The sequence below is a fragment of the Microcebus murinus genome, chromosome 17 (assembly GCF_040939455.1).
Source record: "Microcebus murinus isolate Inina chromosome 17, M.murinus_Inina_mat1.0, whole genome shotgun sequence".
Lineage (NCBI taxonomy): Eukaryota > Metazoa > Chordata > Mammalia > Primates > Cheirogaleidae > Microcebus > Microcebus murinus.
In genome coordinates, this window is record NC_134120.1 from 13,013,753 (window position 1) to 13,034,568 (window position 20,816).

General features: G+C 36.0%; 1 protein-coding gene across 7 annotated transcripts in view; it reads right to left on the minus strand.

The window, feature by feature from the left end:
- Positions 1 to 20,712, minus strand: part of RELCH (RAB11 binding and LisH domain, coiled-coil and HEAT repeat containing) — a 101,140-nt gene extending 80,428 nt beyond the window's left edge. For all 7 annotated transcript variants that reach the window (XM_012774486.2, XM_012774485.2, XM_012774484.2 and 4 more), the window contains exons 1-2: positions 19,947 to 20,712; positions 3,120 to 3,209 (exon numbers count right to left, since the gene is read on the minus strand). In XM_012774486.2, coding sequence (XP_012629940.1) covers positions 3,120 to 3,209; positions 19,947 to 20,475 — 619 coding nt within the window. In that variant the 5' untranslated portion in view covers positions 20,476 to 20,712. The remainder of the gene's footprint in view (positions 1 to 3,119; positions 3,210 to 19,946) is intronic.
- Positions 20,713 to 20,816: the final 104 nt, after the last annotated feature.

Below are 20,816 nucleotides of genomic sequence, written 5' to 3' on the forward strand. Positions count from 1 at the left end.
TCAATGCTTCTTCATTCTTAGTGAGGCTTACATGTGATTCAATGACAGATGACATATCTTTTCTGGATTATTGGTCTTTCAATAAGCTTTTAAGTTACTACCAGTGATTAGCAAAGAGTCAAATTTTTTTTAGAAATGGAAGTTGTGATTAATTGAAGCTTTTTAATAAAGTTCCATCCACATACTCACATATTTGATTCAATAACAGGCTATGGTACAAGAGCAGTAAAAGACTGAAAGATTTTCTCTTGGGATAACATATGTTCTTCCTCCTTTCTCCTCCCTTTACCAGTAAAGATGGAAAGACAGTATTTATTTATATATGAGCACAGTACAGTAATTAAAAATTACTTTATCACTCCAAACTTAGAAACAGTACATTCTTTTTTTTTTTTTTTTGAGACAGAGTCTCACTTTGTTGTCCAGGCTAGAGTGAGTGCCGTGGCATCAGCCTAGCTCACAGCAACCTCAAACTCCTGGGCTCGAGTGATCCTTCTGCCTCAGCCTCCCGAGTAGCTGGGACTACAGGCATGCACCACCATGCCTGGCTAATTTTTTATATATATATATATATCAGTTGGCCAATTAATTTCTTTCTATTTATAGTAGAGACGGGGTCTCGCTCTTGCTCAGGCTGGTTTTGAACTCCTGACCTTGAGCAATCCGCCTGCCTCGGCCTCCCAAGAGCTAGGATTACAGGCGTGAGCCACAGCGCCCGGCCTGAAACAGTACATTCTTTAGATTAAAAATATAAGGTTAAAACTATCACATACTGAATACATTTCACTCTTAGTTGCGTTAAGTCTGTGGGTTATCCAGGTCCACTGCTCTTTGTTAATTGTGTCTCAAAAAGCATTTAGATCAGAGATCTATAGAGATCTCTACCTCTATATAGAGATATCAACCATTTTACTCTGAGTTCTAATAAAAAGTTAGGGAATAAAAATGTTATGTATGCAGTAATATTTGGTCAGAGGAACTTCTCTTATCTTCTTCTTTTCTACCTATATTGACATGAATAATTAAGAGATTGTTCCAAACAATTAATAATCATAAATTTAAGCTAAACATTTCGCTTTTACAGCAATGTTTTCCCCTAATTAGAAGTACTAAAACACCCAAATGATGAGAATTAGGAACCTCTTCAATTTGATTCAATAAAGAATGTAATTTTTCAAATGGAAATTAAAGAAAAAACCATAATTATGTAGCTAATTTCTGGGTAGGAGTTATTTTCTAATATGCAATAATTTGTACAATAAAACAGTATACAAAATTAGATATATTTAGTCTCTAAACTAAAACACCATATATTTAGTATGTACATAAAGTACATAATCTCTAATTATATATAACAATGTTACTTGACAAGTGATAGAATTAGTAGGATAAATTAGTCCTAAAATTATTTGAATAATTTCTATTTGAATTGCTAATTTTTAGATATTACTGATATGATCTGATGTTTTGTTGTGGTTGTCAATAAATGATGCTCATGACTAAACTGTGATTTGATATAGGGAGCCACATTAAACTATTTTTAGTGATTTTCCTATTAAATTGATATTGTTATTGGTTATACTGCTGATCCTCTCAGTGTCTGCTGAATTAAAAACATGACTTTTTAAAAATTCATATAATACTGAGATTTAAAAATAATCACTATCTCTATCTTGAGCAATGAATGAAAATCATTTATTAGAATGTCATTTTTAATTAGATCAAACCTAATTTTCATGCCAAGAGGTAGCATATGGTATAGTTAATTGTGGGTTCTGTTCCTGTGCTATCTGGATTTGAATCCTAGCTCTGCTACTAAAGTATTATATAATTTCTCTGAGTGCCTCACTTTCCTGGGGAGGGGAAGATGATGATAATTCCATAATTCAATGAGTTAGTATATTTTTAGAATAGTGTTTCGAAAGGAGGAAGTGTTATATAAGAATTAGCACTCATTTTTATTCATAATGACCACGACGGGTAAACATTTGGTAGGTTTTAACAAACTTGTTGCAGTAAATGAAAGAAAAATTCAACAAAGATGTTCAAGAGAGGAATCCACATTCCTGTATCCATATTCCTGTTCCCTGACTCCATATTGCTCTAACAAGTCCCATCTATGCCATGTGGCATCCCTCCTATTTCAGATGTGCCCACCATTCTCATGGAGCTCAAAATACCTAACTGATATATCTGTCTGCTTATCCATCTCCCTCACAGCCAAAGTCTTATGAAAACTACAATTCCTGCAAGGCACTCAAGAATGACCTCAATGGCAGGTAGCCACAGCCTTGAGACACCAGAAAAACACCAGATATTTACACCTAAGGACCCAGGGCTGCTACAAGAGTGAATTACAAGGTGGACCCTCAGCAGATTCCAATTGCGCTTATCTGGTATAGGGAGAACACAGGGTATAGACTGGTACTTTTAAGTCCCTACAGATCCAATAGTGATGCCTAGAAGGCAGGACTGGTGGGGGAAAAGGTTTAGGGAATGGAAAGGGAAGGAAACTGAAGTGAACAACCAAACAATCGGAAAGGATACTGTACTTCTTACTAAAATGGCTAGGGTCCTGGAGGCCCCTGCCATACCAAGCATTAACACTTTATTTTCTAGATCATAGAAAAGGCAGAAGTTTCTGAAGACATGCTGTGATGGTTGGGGAGCATCCAGGAAACTCAAGGCAAAGTTAATTCACCAATCAGCATGGAAGTATTTGAACCAATTTTTAACAATCAATAGGGTTGTACTGGTATACATACCTGAATTTCATTTCTGGTTTGGAGTATCAAAAAATGAAGCTTAGGTCCAAGCCTCATTATACCATGGCTAACTTAAGCCTGTCTTACACCAGTTTTACAACTGCTTGCTTGTAAACTGCTGGCTACAAGCATAACTCAGCAAACTGTAGGTGTATATAACCAGAGATTCATAGCACCACTAGAAGAAGAAGATGGGGTATCCCCAAATCTATAATAAATTAGTAATTAGTAACACAACTTTGTATAATAACTATATACATTATATTCACATGCCAAATTTTAGAAGAGAATTCCTCAAGTCATTTTATTATTTCTGGAATGTCAAAGAATCTAAATCTGCCTTTACAGTCTTACCTGCTACTCTCTCATCTGCTTCCCTGTTACCATCATCTGAATATCTTGCAAAGTCTAAAGAATCAAGGGTACTGATGCTCCCAGCTCGATCTATAAGAGAAATATAAAAGAATTAAATAAGCAGAGTTTTATTAATTGTCAAAATAAGGGACTGAAATTCAAATAGCTATGATCATTTCCAATTAATATTATGATTCTAATATCTAGAGATTTTCTTTTGAAACAAAAAATCAAGGTAAAATGATCACACCACTCAAACTACTTGAAAATAATCAAGTTTCCCTGTCCAAATCTCTAGCCAGCCCCTGAACATTGCACATAGTGCACACTGCAAATAGCCCAGCTAAACACAAAAAGAGAAAACAGAAATTTGAGCTACCATCCAAGAAAGTCTGCAGACTGAGTCTCAATAAGATAAGTGCCTACTGAAAAAATAAAACAACATTCTGAAAAAAACAGAACAGAATCTACTCTTTACAACCTGACACACACATTGTCCACCATACAGTCCAAAAGTACTTGATACACAAAAACCAGTAAAATGTAATCCATTCCAAGAGAAAACACAATTGACTGGGACCAACTCCCAGATAATACAGATGTTGAAATCACCAGGCTAACATTTTATAATAGCTATTATAACTATGCTCAGTCAAGTAAAAGAATACACATACACAATAAATAAAGGGAATGGATAGCATAACAGAAAACTATAGAATATAAAAAATGCTAATAAAAATTCTAAAACTGAAAAATAAATATCTGAAGTTAAAAATTCATTATATAGTCTAATAACAGAATGGAGAAGACATTCGTATAGAGAAACAATGATTTGAGTGCTGATTTCTCATTAAAAAACATGAAACTGAAGGCATCCAGATTAGGAAGGAAGAAGCAATACTACTTCTATTCACAGATGATATGATTTTATATGACACTCTAAAGAATCCACTAAAAATCAACTAGACCTATTAAGCAAGTTTTTCAAAGTTGTAGAATATAAGACTAATACACAAAAATCATTCAGAGTTTTATACACTAGCAATGACCAATCCAAAATTAAGAAAACAGTTTCATTTCCAGTAACATCAAAAAGAAAAAATACTTAAGAATAAATTTAACAAAAAAGTGCAAAAATTACAGTGAAAATGACAAAGTATTGTTAAAAGAAATGAAAGATGATGTAATTAAGTGGAAAGACATCCTAAGCTCAAGGATCAGAAGATCCATGTCAGGATAGCAATATTCCACAATTAATCTTTAGATTCAATGCACCCCCTGTCTTTCTTTTTATTTGCAGAAATTTAGACCTTGATTTTAAAACTCATGGAAACAAACAAACAAACAAAGTCTCAGAATAGCCAAAACAATCTTGAAAAAGAATAAGAATGAAAGACTGATGCTTAATACAAACTATAAATGTAATAAATTTGTGTTGCTTTAAGCTATTACATTTTTGGCGATATTTTTTTAACAGTAGCATAGAAAACCAATACAAATGATAAATGAATTGGTCAACTGGATTTCATCAAAATTAAAATTTTTTACTTCAAAAGTCAGCATCAAGATATTGAAAACACAACATATAGAATGGGAGAAATGTTTGCAAATCAAGTATTTGATAAGGAACATATCTACAGGATATAAAGAACTCTTACAACTCAGTAAAAAAGACAGTACATTTTGAAAATGTCAAAAAATTTAAACAGACATTTCTCCAAGAAGATATAGAAACAGTCAATGAGTATAAGAAAAGATGTTCAAAAGGGAAATGATACTCATTCAAGGAATGAAAATCAACCACAGTGAGGTACTACCTCAAATCCACCAGACGGCTATGATCAGAAAGATACATGTTGCAGAGAAAAATGGAGAAACTGAAACCCTCACACATCGCTGGCTCAAATGTAAAACTGAACAGCCACTTTGGAATTTGGCAGTCCTCAAAAAGTTAAAATAGATTTACCATGTGGTTGAACAATTCCATTCCTAAGTATATGCCCAAGAGAAATGGAAACATGTTCACACAAAAACTTGTTAATAAATGTTAACAGCTTTATTCACAGTGGTGACACAGTACAATCAAATGTCCATTAAATGATGAATAAATAAAATGTGGGATATCCATACAACAAATATTATTTTGCTATAAAAAAGGAAGTACTCATATGTGGTACAACATAGGTGAGAACATTATGCTAAGAGGCCAGAAATGATTGAAAACATTATGCTAAGAGGCCAGACACAAAAAGCCACAGCGTATGATTGTATGACCATTTACATAATATGCCCAGAATAAGCAAATCCACAAAAATATAAAGTAGAATATTAGTTGGCAGTAGAGGAGAATGGGTAGTGATTGCCAGTAGGTACAGGGTTTCTTTTGGGGTGATGACAATGTTCTGGAATTAGAGAGTGGTGATAGTTCACGACTTTGTAAATGCACTGAAAACTATCAAATTGTACACTTTAAAAGGGTGATTTACTATGGATGAATTATTTCTTACATTAATAAAAAGAAATTGGAACTCTCACAAATAACTAGTTGGGATGTAAAAGGGCATAGCCACTTTGGAAAACCGTTTCACAATTCCTTAAAAAGTTACAAAGTTATGATAGGATCTAGCAATTCTACTTCCACCCAAGAGAAATGAAAATATACGTCCACACAAAATCTTGTACATGATTGTTTACAGAAGCATTATTTACAATGGCAAAAGAGTATAAACAACCTATACAAATTTTTTATTATGTTAGGTATCCATCTACTGCTAGTTTACTAAGTCTATCTCGTCCTCATTCTAATATTTTTTTTTTTTTTTTTTGAGACAGAGTCTCGGTTTGTTGTCCAGGCTAGAGTGAGTGCCGTGGCGTCAGCCTAGCTCACAGCAACCTCAAACTCCTGGGCTCGAGCGATCCTTCTGCCTCAGCCTCCCGAGTAGCTGGGACTATAGGCATGCGCCACCATGCCCGGCTAATTTTTTATATATATATCAGTTGGCCAATTAATTTCTTTCTATTTATAGTAGAGACGGGGTCTCGCTCTTGCTCAGGCTGGTTTTGAACTCCTGACCTTGAGCAATCCGCCCGCCTCGGCCTCCCAAGAGCTAGGATTACAGGCGTGAGCCACCGCGCCCGGCCTCATTCTAATATTTTAAATCATATATACATGCCTAGATTAGAACTTCTTTGGTCATGATATGTTATTCTTCCATTTTACTATTACTATTTCTCTAAAAATCTTCAAAACTCATTTACATTAATACAACAGGGAGTGTCTTTGGGGAAGCAAATACACAGTAATTGTCAACTTGGGATTATTATGGCTATTGCAAAATGATTTTCTAAATATTTTTGAAGTTCCAAGCCAACAACTTTATATTTTCCAAGAAAAAGCTCTGATAGCTTTTAAAATTATAAATAAGTATGATGTCATAAAAGAAAAAAAATCTCTTAATTCATTAAAATCTATCTTGCCAGAAAAAAATTATTTATGGAAGAAAGTAATTTTAACTTTGACTGGACTAACCTGTAACAGATTTTGTAAGTAAAGTGTATTTTGGCTCTTAAGACTACTAACAGGTTATACTAATAGTATAGCTCCAAGGTAAGTACACTTCTTTAGATTCAGCCATAATTCTTTTCCAGCACAAGCAAATGCCTTTTGTGTTCCAAATGTTTTAACATAAAAGAGAGTTTGGAAAAATTAACCTCTTTTATTAAGAAAGAAGTTACCATATTCTAATGTGAAGTATTTTAACTACGAACATTTCTTCAAATACCAAGATGCTTGTTGTGTAACTTAACTTCTTAATAATTCACTTTATAACTCAGAAACTAATGGTTAAGTACTTTCATCATAGTTGGCAAATGAGTAAAACCTCTTCATAACTTTTATCATATCTGAGAACTAAATCATTATATACAGTGTGACTATAAGATATGCAGATTGATTTTATAAGTATTTCTATTTAATATTTTAGTGCTGATGAAAACAGTTAAAAAATTAGTCTCAAATCTTTGAAAATTACATAGCATTTTAAAAACCAAACGCATCAGAAAAATTGACCACCTGCTGACTGATAAGAGTATTGGTTAATTCTTTTCTCCCAGGCATATCTTAGTTTCTCATTAGCTATTCTGATGTCTTCAACCTGTATATAAAAACATGTACACCCAATAGGATGAACTTTTATCAATCAATCTTCTGGTGTTGTGATACCAGCCTTCACTGACTTATTCCTGACTTTATAATGTTAAGTATGATGATAGCTGTTAATTTCAGATAAATATTTTAATTCAATTTACTATTTATTGAAGAACTAGTATAGCAAGTCACTGACAGAAAGGTATAGCAAAGTATTGAAGTATCATTTTTTAAAAGAACATAGATATATAAGTCCATGTAAACATGTTTGTGTATACTCACACCTGCATTAAATATTTTTGTAAACATACACAATAAGTTGTTAATAGTAATTGCCTCTGAGGAGTAGAATGTAAATTTTTCACTATATACTCTTCTCTGTATGGTTTAAACTTTTTTGTTTGTAATTTTGGTATTTTCCCCCATAGTTATTAATACATTTAACACATACTTTCATATGGGTACTTCATAATTAAAAAATCATGGAAGTACCAAATTTGCAATTAAATGGGGGAAAAATCAAACAGATAGCTTTAAATTACAGTTCTTTCAGTAAAGATGATTTATTGAACCACACCTAAAAAATCCTGCCAAGACAAATAACACAGAAAGAAATACATAACAATATATAAATTCTGGCCAGGTGTAGTGGCTCATGCCTGTAATCCCAGCATTTCGGGAGCCCAAGGTAGGAGGATTGCTTGAGGCCAGGAGTTCCAGACTAGCCTAGGCAACAGAGCAAGACTTTGTCTCTACAAAAAATTTTAAAAAATTAGCTGGGCTTGGTGGCATGTACCTGTAGTCTTAGCTATTTGGAGGATGAAGTCAGAGGATTGCTTAAGCCCATAAATTTGAGATTACAGTGAGGTATGACTACACCATTGTACTCCAGGCTGGGGAACACAGTGAGACTCTGCCTCTTAAAAAAAAAATGTGTACACACACACGTATATCAACAAATGTAAAGATATTACTAATAACAAATTTACCTTAAATTATATTTAACCTGAGGTTGTATATAAATATTTTAACGCTACCCACTTGAGGGATCTCAGAGATACATGTCCAAGAAGGAGAACCTATACAGCTACTCTACAATATGAAAGCTAAAAGGAATAAGACTAACTATACATTTTCTATTTTGGAAATAATATAAAATTGTATTCAATACTAATGAACAGGTTTTTTATGACAGCAATGTATTTATGAATGCCAAAGTAAAATCACAAAGGTACTCTGCTTCCTAATACTCAAGGTCAATTTTGAAATTATTTGGAATGTCTAGACATAGCAATAACCTTGGTGATAAAGAGGGAAAGGATTTGCAACACTTGAGAACAAACATGGAAACCAAAGGAAACAGGCTGATTTCTGGATATACCAGGATCTAGACATCTTTCCTAAAAATACATACATACATACATAAAAGTGGGAAAGAGTCTTTTACTTCTATCCATTGCAAAACTCACATTTGTATTTTCCTAATCCTCTAGATTCTTCTCCATTGCTGGGGCTCATTTTTCACTGACCCTTACTTTCAAAATATTTGAGAGTTGGAAGTAATCTTAGAGACACTTTAACCTTCTCATTTTTACAGATGAAAAAACTAAAGCTATGTTTTTATTCAATTAACATTTACTAATTCATGAGGAGGAGAATAAAGACAAAATCCAACAAAACTTTGTCCTTGCCTTAAATAAGCTTATAAGCCACTGGAATTAAATTATGTACATAGATAACGATAATGATAATACAATCACATCACTTAATGATAAATGTTAAAAAATTAACCTGTGAGTAAGCTAGGAATAGTCTGCAGTCCATATCTTTTCTCTGTCACAAGATTTCATAACAAGCTAAACTTCAAAGTCAAAAGATTTAAACTTATGAAGAGATTTAAACACTGAAACTTTATTGATAAACTATTTACTTGAGTTAAAATTTCTATAATGCCAGATGATTTTGCCATATATAAGGATGTTAGGTAAAGAGCATGATTACTACTACTAATAAGAGTAATTATTATTAACATTATTTTTGACCATTTATTCTGTGCCAGATCTTTACATAGATAACCTTATTTAACCTTCATAACAACCCTGTGCAACAAGAGTCATTACCACCTGCATTTTATTGTAAAGGAAACAGCTTATGCACAGTCATGCAAGTAGGGAGTGGTGGAAAAGACATAGTAACTCACGCAATCTGGCAGGAAAGCCCGAACTCTAAACCAGTAGTTCTCTTGCATAATATGTAAAAGTATATTAACAGGTTCTGATCTCCTAGATTCCAGGTAAACTGGATTTGATACTGTGAATGGCCTCAGAAACAGCAGCCTTGACTCAATCTTGCTTAGGCAGATTTAAGGAAATAGGCTATAGATAAAAAGGCTAATTTTCACAAGGAAATATTCTAAACTTATACATTTACAGGATACTACTACCTAAAGGTCATTTCTTTAACATAACTTCAACATTTTTTGAAAGCTTGTATGCTGGCAATAATACTAAACATAATACTAAACATGCACATTGATAAACAATTAACATAGTCTCTTGTCTATGCTCATTTTAAATAAACATTTATAAATTGTCTACTTTTGACATTTGTGCCAGGTGTGAAAGAGGACAAAGACATATAAGACATACGACCTAACATCTTAAAAAAAACTAGACAGCTAAAACATTAACACGCAACAATTTCAATAATACCATTAGAGCTAATTAGAAATACATATAAGTTTACAAGTCTATATATAATTAATTTCCATAAGTGGAACAGACAAAAAATACTAAAAGTTCAGAGGATTAGAGATCATTATTGGCTGGAGAAGCTTAAAGGAAAGAAAGGCATATGAATAGGACCTTCCTTTAAGAATGCACAGGATACAGAAAAAAGAAAAGAAGGAACACAGGATAGGCATTCCGAGAGAAGGAAAAATAACATGGACAAAAGTACCAGGAACAGGTTTAAGAAAATATAAGGCACATTCAAAGGACATTGCGGAAACAATGTGAGTAGATATGGACAGCATGGTTGAAAAGGCAGGAAGAAGCCAAATTATAGGGAGAACTTTATCATACATATCCATAATTAAGTGTTTTAAAGTCAGTTTAATACTTTTACAAATATACCATGCAAAAATAAAAAAATTAAAATTCCTTGTTCAAGAAAATTTATAAATTCTTTTTTTCTGTAATATGTAACTTTTGCTAATTAAAAAAAGGTTTGAAAAAGTTGCTTTGGACAGGAGGAAGCAATTTTATTAATATTTAAAAGGTTTTGGTTGGAGTGACATGAATGAATACCTTTTAAAAATCAAAAGAGTAAGAATGGTCCAGGCACGGTGGCTCATGCCTGTAATCCTAGCACTTCGGGAGGCCGAGGCGGGTGGATTGCTTGAGGTCAGGAGTTCGAAACCACCCTGAGCAAGAGTGAGACCCCCGTCTCTACTAAAAAAAATAGAAAGAAATTAATTGGCCAACTAATATATATAGAAAAAATTAGCCGGGCGTGGTGGCGGATGCCTGTAGTCCCAGCTACTCGGGAGGCTGAGGCAGAAGGATTGCTTGAGCCCAGGAGTTTGAGGTTGCTGTGAGCTAGGCTGACACCATGGCACTCACTCTAGCCTGGGCAACAAAGTGAGACTCTGTCTCAAAAAAAAAAAAAAAGTAAGAATGGATGAAGAGATTACACTGATGGTACAGATGTGAGCTGAAGGTCTGAACTAAGGCAGCACATGAGCACATACTGATAGATGGTTAGAAATAACAAAAATTTTGATGACACTACCTTGAGCAATCTTACCCACCTACAACAGGACCAGCTGGTTTCAAGAACAAATGAACACAATTTCTGACTGCTGAGGATTTTTGACATAATACGTGAGAAAATCTGGAAGAAGGCTACGCCCATGATTGAAAACGTATTCTACTCCTCCTTGAGGCTTAGTCATACTCCATCAGTAGACCAGAAACTCAGAGGTAATCACTCAGCAAGATTGAAAAAGATTGAAGAAGAGAGCACAAGCTAAATTGGCTTTGTTAGCTTATTTCATGCAGAATAATAAATGATGACTATATTTGGCTCTCAGGTGAGATTTAGTCGATCCTGGATGATATATGGCTCAGATACCCTACAACTGCATGTAGGATGTGAATATCCTAATTTTGATTTAAGTTTAATGCTGTGCATTATGGCCACCTTGATGAAATGAACTGATGCTTCAGGCAGATCATTCACCTCTGCCTTAGTGTGGTGTTATGGTTTATCACTCTGAATATTTTTTAAATGATCAATTTTATACTACCTGGCTTACTCTGACTGAGTAAATAAGACATACTCTGAGTTATTAAGATATTTTGCCTGATCATATTTTGAAATGACCTGAGAACTTTTGCTGAAGCAGACATAAAGTAGTTGTTGTGGTGTAATAGACACTGAAGTCAGTGATCTGGGTTGGAATCTCAGTCCTACCACTTAAGACATGACATGTGGTAAAATATAAAAGGGCACACATGAAAAGTCCCAGTTTCCATCTCCCAATCAGCAGTCTTCTGCAGGAATAATCATTGTTTAGACTCTTCTGTATGTATCTTTTTAGAAGGTTGCTAGCTATGTGCAAATTTCTTTCTCTTTTTGTACATAAATGGAATCATATCATATATAGTGGCTGTACCCTAATTTATTCAATTTATATATATTTATATGTTATCATTCTACATCAGCACATATAGATCATTCTGTTTTAATTAACCAATCCCCTACTGTTGGAAGTTTAGGTTGTTTTCAGTCTTTAGTATCTTTACTTGTAAAAGCTATTTAAACGTCTAGGCTCATTTGCTTTTATGCAAACAAGTATGTCTATAATGAATTATAAAAATGAAATTGCAGATTAAAGAATGTATTTTTTTAAAGGTGATAGCTATTGCCAAATTACCCTTAAATGAATATCCTACCAACATGAGTATGCATATTACCTTCCAACTTTTGTGTTACATATATTTTGATCAATTATACTCAGAAAAAAAATATTGCTTGTAGAAAAAAATGGTTAGGGAGATTGCAGGGTGACTACAGATTCAAAAATCACCTATCAATATGATCTACCTTTCTAATACAGACATTTAAAGATTTAGGAAACAAAAATATCAGTATTTTACTATTGGGACTTATTAAATGGCATAAACCAACCAGCCAGTCAAGGTTTTCAACAATCATACATACGTTCTGGAGATCACTCCTAACTTTCTTGTTTGAAAAACAGAAAGTTTAATTTTTGACAGAAATAAGTTGGTTTTCCTAGATTGATAACCCTTTCTTACTTCCTTTTAGAGTACCAAAAGAGCTTGAAATGTCACACTGCACTTTTACAACTACCCAAATGGAATCACCAGTATTATATGGTGAGCTAGATAATGAATGGTAAGCAGGGAGCTTCATGTTCCCAGATGAGGTCTTAAACAAGGAAAAATATAGCTATTATCTTTCCATCACCCTCACTTTTTTCCTTTTCAGACTTAGAATAAAAAGTCTAAATATAGCTAAATGATAAAGTTATTATTTATTAAAAATTTCATCTATCCTTGAGAATCAAACACAAAGGCCATTTTATTTCTACAATCAACAAAAATTTTTCTATATCTGAATGTTTACATTCTATAAACATTAGCACAGAAGACTATTCTATAATTCTTTCATGGTGGTCTTGTCTCCCCATCAAGAACATGAGCTCAAGGATATGCATTAAACTTTTGAATCCCTGCAATGCTTAATTGACGACATTGTTTAATAAATATATCAATGTAAAAATATTGAATACCAACTATATTTAAGCTACCATGCTAGGCAAGGAATATATCTGACTAAATTTTTCACAGGAATTAATAATAATTTTGAAACAACTGGAAAGACGTAGGCAAGAAAAATGACAGCTACACATTATATTTAGAAATGTCTATGATCCAGGCAATAGTGGAAAGTCTCATTTGGCTAAAAACAGTGAATCTAATAAATTTTAGAAATATTTTGTTGTTATTTTCTCTCTCAGAAAGCAGAGGAAACACTAAATCCAAGACCAACTTAAAGTACTAGGGGAACTACTCTGTAAAGTGTTAAGAGATGAGAACTGTGGAAGAAAGCAATCATGACATCTTAGCATTGGTGATACCAAGAAAGGAACACTGAGCATAGTGAGACATGTACCCTCAAACAGTTCTGAGAAAAGATAGGTAGGATTATGAGAGAGAACATTTATTTTATTTTATTTTATTTTATTTTATTTTGAGACAGAGTCTCTCTTTTGTTGCCCAGGCTAGAGTGAGTGCCATGGCGTCAGCCTAGCTCACAGCAACCTCAAACTCCTGGGCTCAAACGATCCTCCTGCCTCAGCCTCCCAAGTAGCTGGGACTACAGGCATGTGCCACCATGCCCGGCTAGTTTTTTGTATATATATTTTTAGTTGGTCAATTAATTTCTTTCTATTTTTAGTAGAGACGGGGTCTCGCTCAGGATGGTTTCGAACTCCCAACCTCGAGCAATCCGCCCGCCTCGGCCTCCCAGAGTGCTAGGATTACAGGCGTGAGCCACCGCGCCCGGCCGAGAGAGAACATTTAAAAAAGGAAGATGATTCAAGAAAGTTACAAACTCACAAGTGAAATTATTAACATTCAATCATAAATGATTGCCTCCTGATTAGCTGCCTTTTAAGACTTTGAAGGCATGATAAGTACAATTAAAAAAAATTTATCACTGAAAGGCATAAGTCACCCACCCTACCCACTTGTCCACATACTATTAATATCTCTGCTATGCAAAGAACTGGGCTCATCTGGACTATAAGAAATTATAGTCCAATTTTGATTAGAGCCCTAACACTTCAAGCAGAACAAGCATTCCTCTAGCTGTTAATACAATCTGTTCAATGTTAATCAATGTCATTGCCACAATTTTTATCTTGCAATCTAATTGGAAAGCAAAACAATAACTGGACAGGAGCTCTTCTGGCTCAACTGGCAAAAATACAGGGGAGATACAAACACACACACACACACACACACAAATAGTGTGCATGTATTCCAGCAAGTAATATTAAATATAAAGGATTCAATTAGTTCATCAAGTAAATCTAGTAAGAACATTGCAACAATGCTACAAGAATTTATCCAACACCAAGACTTCCTTAGCATATTTGCTAAAAGTAATTTTATTCAGTAAATAGAAGTTTCTCTACTGAAAAATCAAACGTATAAAGCCACATATCCTTTTTACACATGAATGTTTTATAAATATGGATTACTCTTCCAGTCAATAAAAAAGATTAAACATAATAAGACTCTTAAAGTATATTAAAAAGCACAATAATACTACAGTATTAACTTAGGCCAACAGCTTTATGGAAATAATTCACCAAATTATCTAAAATCACAAAATTCATCATGAAATTAAATTGCTTTTAAACATCATTGAACTACTTTTGATTATATATTTATTGTTCTGAAGTATTTTGAATTTTCAGATCAGACACACACCAATCAAAATATATCCAAAAACAAATCAAAATAATGTTTTAGATAATTCATACTACTAATCTTTACATTGTTTATAATCAACCAACAAGTGCTTATTGAGTATTATAAAATCCATACCTAAGTACCGTGTTTCCCCCAAAATAAGACAGGATCTTATTTTTCCTCAAGAAGACACCCTAGGGCTTATTTTCAGGGGATGTGTTATATTTTTTAAGTATGGTATAACAATCTACATTTATTCAAATATAGTTAAGTCGTCTTCTTCTGGAACATCATCATAACTCTCCAAACCCCGAATGCCATCCTGAATTTCTTGCAACTCTATTTCCTTTCGAACCATTGGCTACAATCTCTCATGTTGAGCAATACAGCTCTCATTAAATGGGCAGGGCTGGCTTATTTATCAGAGATCCAGTGAGCACTGGGTCCAATCTGCACAGTGGAGCAGAAATGATCTCTCTAGGCTCAGTAGGAGACTGCTTGCTGAAGCTTTTCCCCTATCCCCTGGTGTTTGTGGGGGTGAGAGAAGGCCACAGTGCTGAGTAAAATGGCAGCCACAGCTTTCCTTCTTCCCCCTGGGGACATACAATACCTAAAGCGGAGCGTCTGGCTCCTCACTTCACTGAGGAGACTTTCCCCTCAAAGCCTCAGCCTGCAGTATGCACAGATGGCCGGGACCTGACAGGGGGAGCTGGCCTTGTTGGTGGTGCTGCCTGCACCTTTTCTGTCCCCTCTGGGATAGTAGCTGTCACAATGGGGCAGATGAGAAGGGCTGCTCGTCTTTACTGCTCGAGAAGAAATGCATGGGTTGTGCAGACACACTGCATAGCCACACCCATCACTAGGTCTTATTTTCACGATAGTAAGAATCAACATGCTAGAATTAAATATAGAGTACCTTTAAAAATAGGTAGTACCTCAGTCCTAGAAAATATATTTTATGGAGCTTAGTTAAAACTTTCAGAACTATGGTATTATGCACAGTTTTCAGAAGTATTTTAGTATTATCTATTTTCTGACTCAGTTAAGACATTTATAGGCATTGCTATTTTTAACACATACAATCCATTTGTCAGTAAATTAAATTTTGTGCTATGTCTGCATGTTTATAAGAGAAATATTTAAGAAATATTTCTTCTCTTTTATGATACCTTCATTAACATACAGTTCCTATAATCACAGACCTAACTGAAAAAGCTAAAATTATAAAACTTCTAGAAGAAAACAAGAGAAAATCTTGAAATCTTGGAGTAGGCAAATATTTCTTAAACAGGATATAAAAAACATAAATCATTGAAGAAAAAAACTTGACCAGTTGGACTTGATGAAATTAAAAGCTTTTGTTCACAAAACAACACACTGTTAAGAAAATAAAAAGGTAAACTACACTGGGAGAAGATACTTGCAAAACACATATTCGGTAAAGGACTTGGATCTAGAATACGCAAAGAATGCTTGTAACTCAATAATGAGACAAAACAAAAAACCTAATTAAAAAATGGGCAAAAGATGTGAACAGACATTTCACAAACGATATACTAATAGCAAAAGGCATAGGAAAAAGAGCTCAGCATCATTAGTCATCAGGGAAATGAAAATTAAAGCCACAATGAGATACCACTACACTTTCACTAGAAGGACTTAAATTTAAAAGCCTGAAAAACCAATGTTTAGGGGATGTGTAGAAAGTGGAACTCTCAGCCCAGCATGGTGGCTTATGCCTGTAATCCTAGCACTCTGGGAGGCTGAGGCGAGTGGATTGCTCCAGGTCAGGAGTTCGAAACCAGCCTGAGCAAGAGCAAGACCCCGTCTCTATTATAAATAGAAACAAATTAATTGGCCAACAAATATATATACAAAAAAATTAGCCGGGCATGGTGGCACACGCCTGTAGTCCCAGCTACTCGGGAGGCTGAGGCAGCAGGATCACTTGAGCCCAGGAGTTTGAGGTTGCTGTGAGCTAAGCTGATGCCCCGGCACTCACTCTAGCCTGGGCAACAAAGTGAGACTCTGTCTCAAAAAAAAAAAAAAAAAAAAAAAAAGTGGAACTCTCTTACCTTGGTGGTAAAAACTTTAAAACTTTGGAAAACAGCTTGGCAGTTTCTTACAAAGTTAAACACATACTAATTACATGACCCTGCAATTCCATTCCTAGGTATTACCCCCCAAATGAAAATGTCATGCAAAATTTGTACAAACATGTTCATGGCAGCTGTATTCATAACAGCCCCAACTTGGAAAAAAACACAAATGTCTAACAACAGATGAAGGGCTAAAAACCAAAAAGGAATGACCTACTGATACACACAAAAAAGTATGAATTTCAAAAACATGCCAAGCAAACGCAGCCAGACACACAAAAATATATGCTCCATTATTTCCATTTATATGAAATCTTAGAAGAGGTAAAACTTATCCGTGGAAGTGGTTCTCAAGTAGGGAAATTTTGCCCTCCTCCTCCCCAGACAACAATGCTGGAGACATGAACTGTCATGTGTTCTTTCTGCCATGGCAAAGAACTGTCAGACCCAAAATGTTACCAATGCCTAAGACCAGGTTGAGAAATCCTGTTCTAAGTGATCAGTGGGGATCTACATGGAAGTAGAGATATTGAGTGCAAAGAGTAAAGAAATTCTGGGGATAATAAAAAATACTCCATATTGTAACTGATAGTGATTAATTTGTCAAAACTCATCAAACTGTACACTTGAAACTCGTGCATTTTATTGTATGCAAATTTTATCTCAATTATTGGTAAAAAGTGTAGTGCCTGTCAACATAAAGCCATGTTAAACAGTTTATACCAATTTTTGCTTTTTAAAATATGTGAATTAGAAAATGCAGGAAAGGAAAATACCGTTTAAGACAGGAAAAGTAAATACCACTGGTGGGATTATGGAAAATTTTGATCTTTTTCCCGTTATTTTCATTTGCTTTGTATTAATGAAAAATACAAAAACTTTCATACATACACACACACACACACACACACACACACACACACACACACACGTTTCCTGGTAGTGTGATTCAAGTAATTGGAGAAAAAGGAAAAATGCTTAAAGCAATAAGCCAGTTTATAAGGGAGCCTTCTGGAGTTCTGTGATAGCCAGTAAACTAGAAATTCTCTGTACTTTATAGATAACTGACACCAACAGGGGAACCACCAGCAAGTGCAACACCAGCCAAGGGTTGGAGGCTGGCAGATAGAAGTCACTGTGGGATCCTTTTGCTTCTACCACAAAAGACACCCTTCACTCCAAAACTCTCAGTCTCTAAAATGTCCCTATACTGAGTACCCACCCAGAAATACCCCTCTGCCCCACAGTAACTCCTTACAATTCCAACAACCCTGTTGGAACATGACACATCTCTCTCCAGTACTTAAATGAGGGTAATAGAAAAGCACAGGTGCACATGAATATTTAATTGTGATTTTCAGTCACAGGACTTAAGTTATTTCAGGAAACTAAAAAAATGTATAATGCAAAGGCATTTAGAAGTACATTTTTACTCTAACACACTGCTAAATTATTTAATGAGTCCAAATATAATTATTTCAATAAAAAAGTTTATAAGGGTAAATTTTTAGTATAAACAGTAATATAAAGTCATAATAAGGCAGGCTAAAAAGGTAAGGAAAGTCTTTAAAATTAAATGAATACAGTTATGAAGTAATAACTCATTAAATTGTAATTAATATGGTTGAAAGTATGGCAGATACAATTCAGTTATGTTCAACACTAGGCCAGGGATTGTGTAAAGTGTGAGGAATTTACCAGAAAGAAGACTCTAACTATGGACAAAAATTATACTGTCAACAAATCAAATACAAAAAAGCTAAAGGCTATGACAGAGGTTTGAAAGTAGTACAATGAAAGAAACAAGCAACTACCGAAGGTGGGAGAGTATGTAAAGCAATTACACAGGTGACATTTGAGCTAGAGCCTATCAGGTGAAAATCATTTGATAATTTAGAATTCTTTTTTTAAAAAGCCACAACCATTACAAACAACTTTGTTACACTGCTCCTTGTCACATTTTATAAGTCTTAGAGGTCAGCAATGAGAAAATCTCTTACATTACATACTGAGTAAGGAAGTTATACCTATTAAGAAAATACCAAATCCAAGAGAGAAATGTGCTTAAGATTTATATTGATAGAAAATGCACTCTTTGCACTTCATTTTGTCTGAGTTTGGCAATTTAAGTCTCTGGCACCATTCAAAAGTAAAGACACACACACACAAATCAATTAGGCTACAGTAATAAAACTCTATATTAACATGTGTTAATATAGAATTAACATATGAGGCCAAATTGTAGTTGGCTTCATGTAACACTCAAAAACATCTCATATGGGAAAATAAGTTATACAGTACATCCTTGATAGCAAGTTTTCAAGCCATAAGAAACGCTTATAAATAAATATATGATGAATGGGGTAAGCAATTACTCTATGCTGCTAAAAATGATTATAATGAAATAAAAAAGTAAACTAAGCAGAGAAAAAAGCCAGTAAGGTGGTAGTAGGATGGTGAGATAGACTGCAGTCAGAACCTGCCTACACTGTTCCTTGGATTTCCTGTCATTTTGAACACTACTTTAGGCACTGAAAGTGAATTACATCGACTTTACTTAAACAGAAAATTCTGGGGTGAGAAAGTCGTCACCAAAACAAAGGGTCTTCAGTGCATTTGACTTTGCGGAGAGAGATGCGTTTCCTATTCTCTCTCTCTCGACTTTGAGACCCAGAATTTACTGCGGGCAGTTTAAGAAACACTATTTCCTGGTAGTGTGATCCAGGTAACTGGAGAAAAAGGAAAAATGCTTAAAGCAATAAGCCAGTTTACAAGGGAGCCTTCTGGAATTCTGTAATAGCCAGTAAACTAGAAACTCTCGGTATTTTATAGATAACCGACGCCAACAAGGGAGCCAGGAGCAAGTGCAACACCAGCCAAGGGTGGGAGACTAGCAGAGAGAAGTCACTGCGGGATCTTTTTGCCTCCACCGCAAAAGACACCCCCACAAAACTCTTGCTCCCTAAAACGTCCGTATACTCAGTGCCTACCAGAAATATCCCTCTGCCCCACAGTAACTCTTTACAATCCCAACAACCCTGCTGGAATGTGACAAGCTGCGTCCACTTACTGAGCTGTCCCCCGCCCGACGCTGTACTCGGTTCCCGACCTCCAACGCCTCCAATGCCGGCTGTTCCAGGGACCCCTGGTGCCCCGATCCCAGGCGGGGTCCCACTCTGCCTCTCGAAGTTGCCTGGATTGGAGAAGTAGTCGCGCAGCCGAGGCAACTCGCGGCCGCTCTCTAATAGCTCGGTGTGCAGCTCCAAGGCGGTCAGCAAGTATTGATCGCGCAACAGCTGAGCCGCGATCGCATCAATTGACAATCGGGCCGGGGTCTCCCCGGTGCTCCCCAGGGCCACCGCACCAGCCGACGCCTCCCCAGGGAGCCCTGGCCGCGCACTGCTTCCTAAGGCCACGGGATCCTGTGGCGATAGCGAGCCTGCAGAGCCAGGATCTAGGCCACCCCCGGCACCCAGACGAAGTACTGCCCGGCGCTCCTCTGTCGCCGCTACCTCGTCATCGTCCTCGTCTGAATCGCTGAGGAATGGATTCACGCCGCCGCCACCACTGCCACTACCTCCAGGCGCCATCGCCGCCATCTTATCCTGTCAGGAGTGTGGGCGCCTCCCTGACTGGCTCTGACAGGCCGCAGCCTGAATCCCTCCTAAGTCTCAGTGGACACAGCGCACCTCCACAGCCCTGGCCTGACCACGTCCCGCCTCCCCACCCAGAGATCAAGCGTAGGCTCGGAGGCAGGAGGTCCGAGTGCAGTAGCACCTGCCGCCTCAGCCGCTGCTGCACCAGCAGCCGGGCTCTGCAGGCGTCTTCCTGGTCACCAACATCGCGAGAATTGGTGCGTGCCCGGCCCATCTCCCTGCCTCAACCCCGCCCCTGCCCACCTCAGCCCCGCCCAGTCTCTGTTTCAGATAGCAAAGATTGA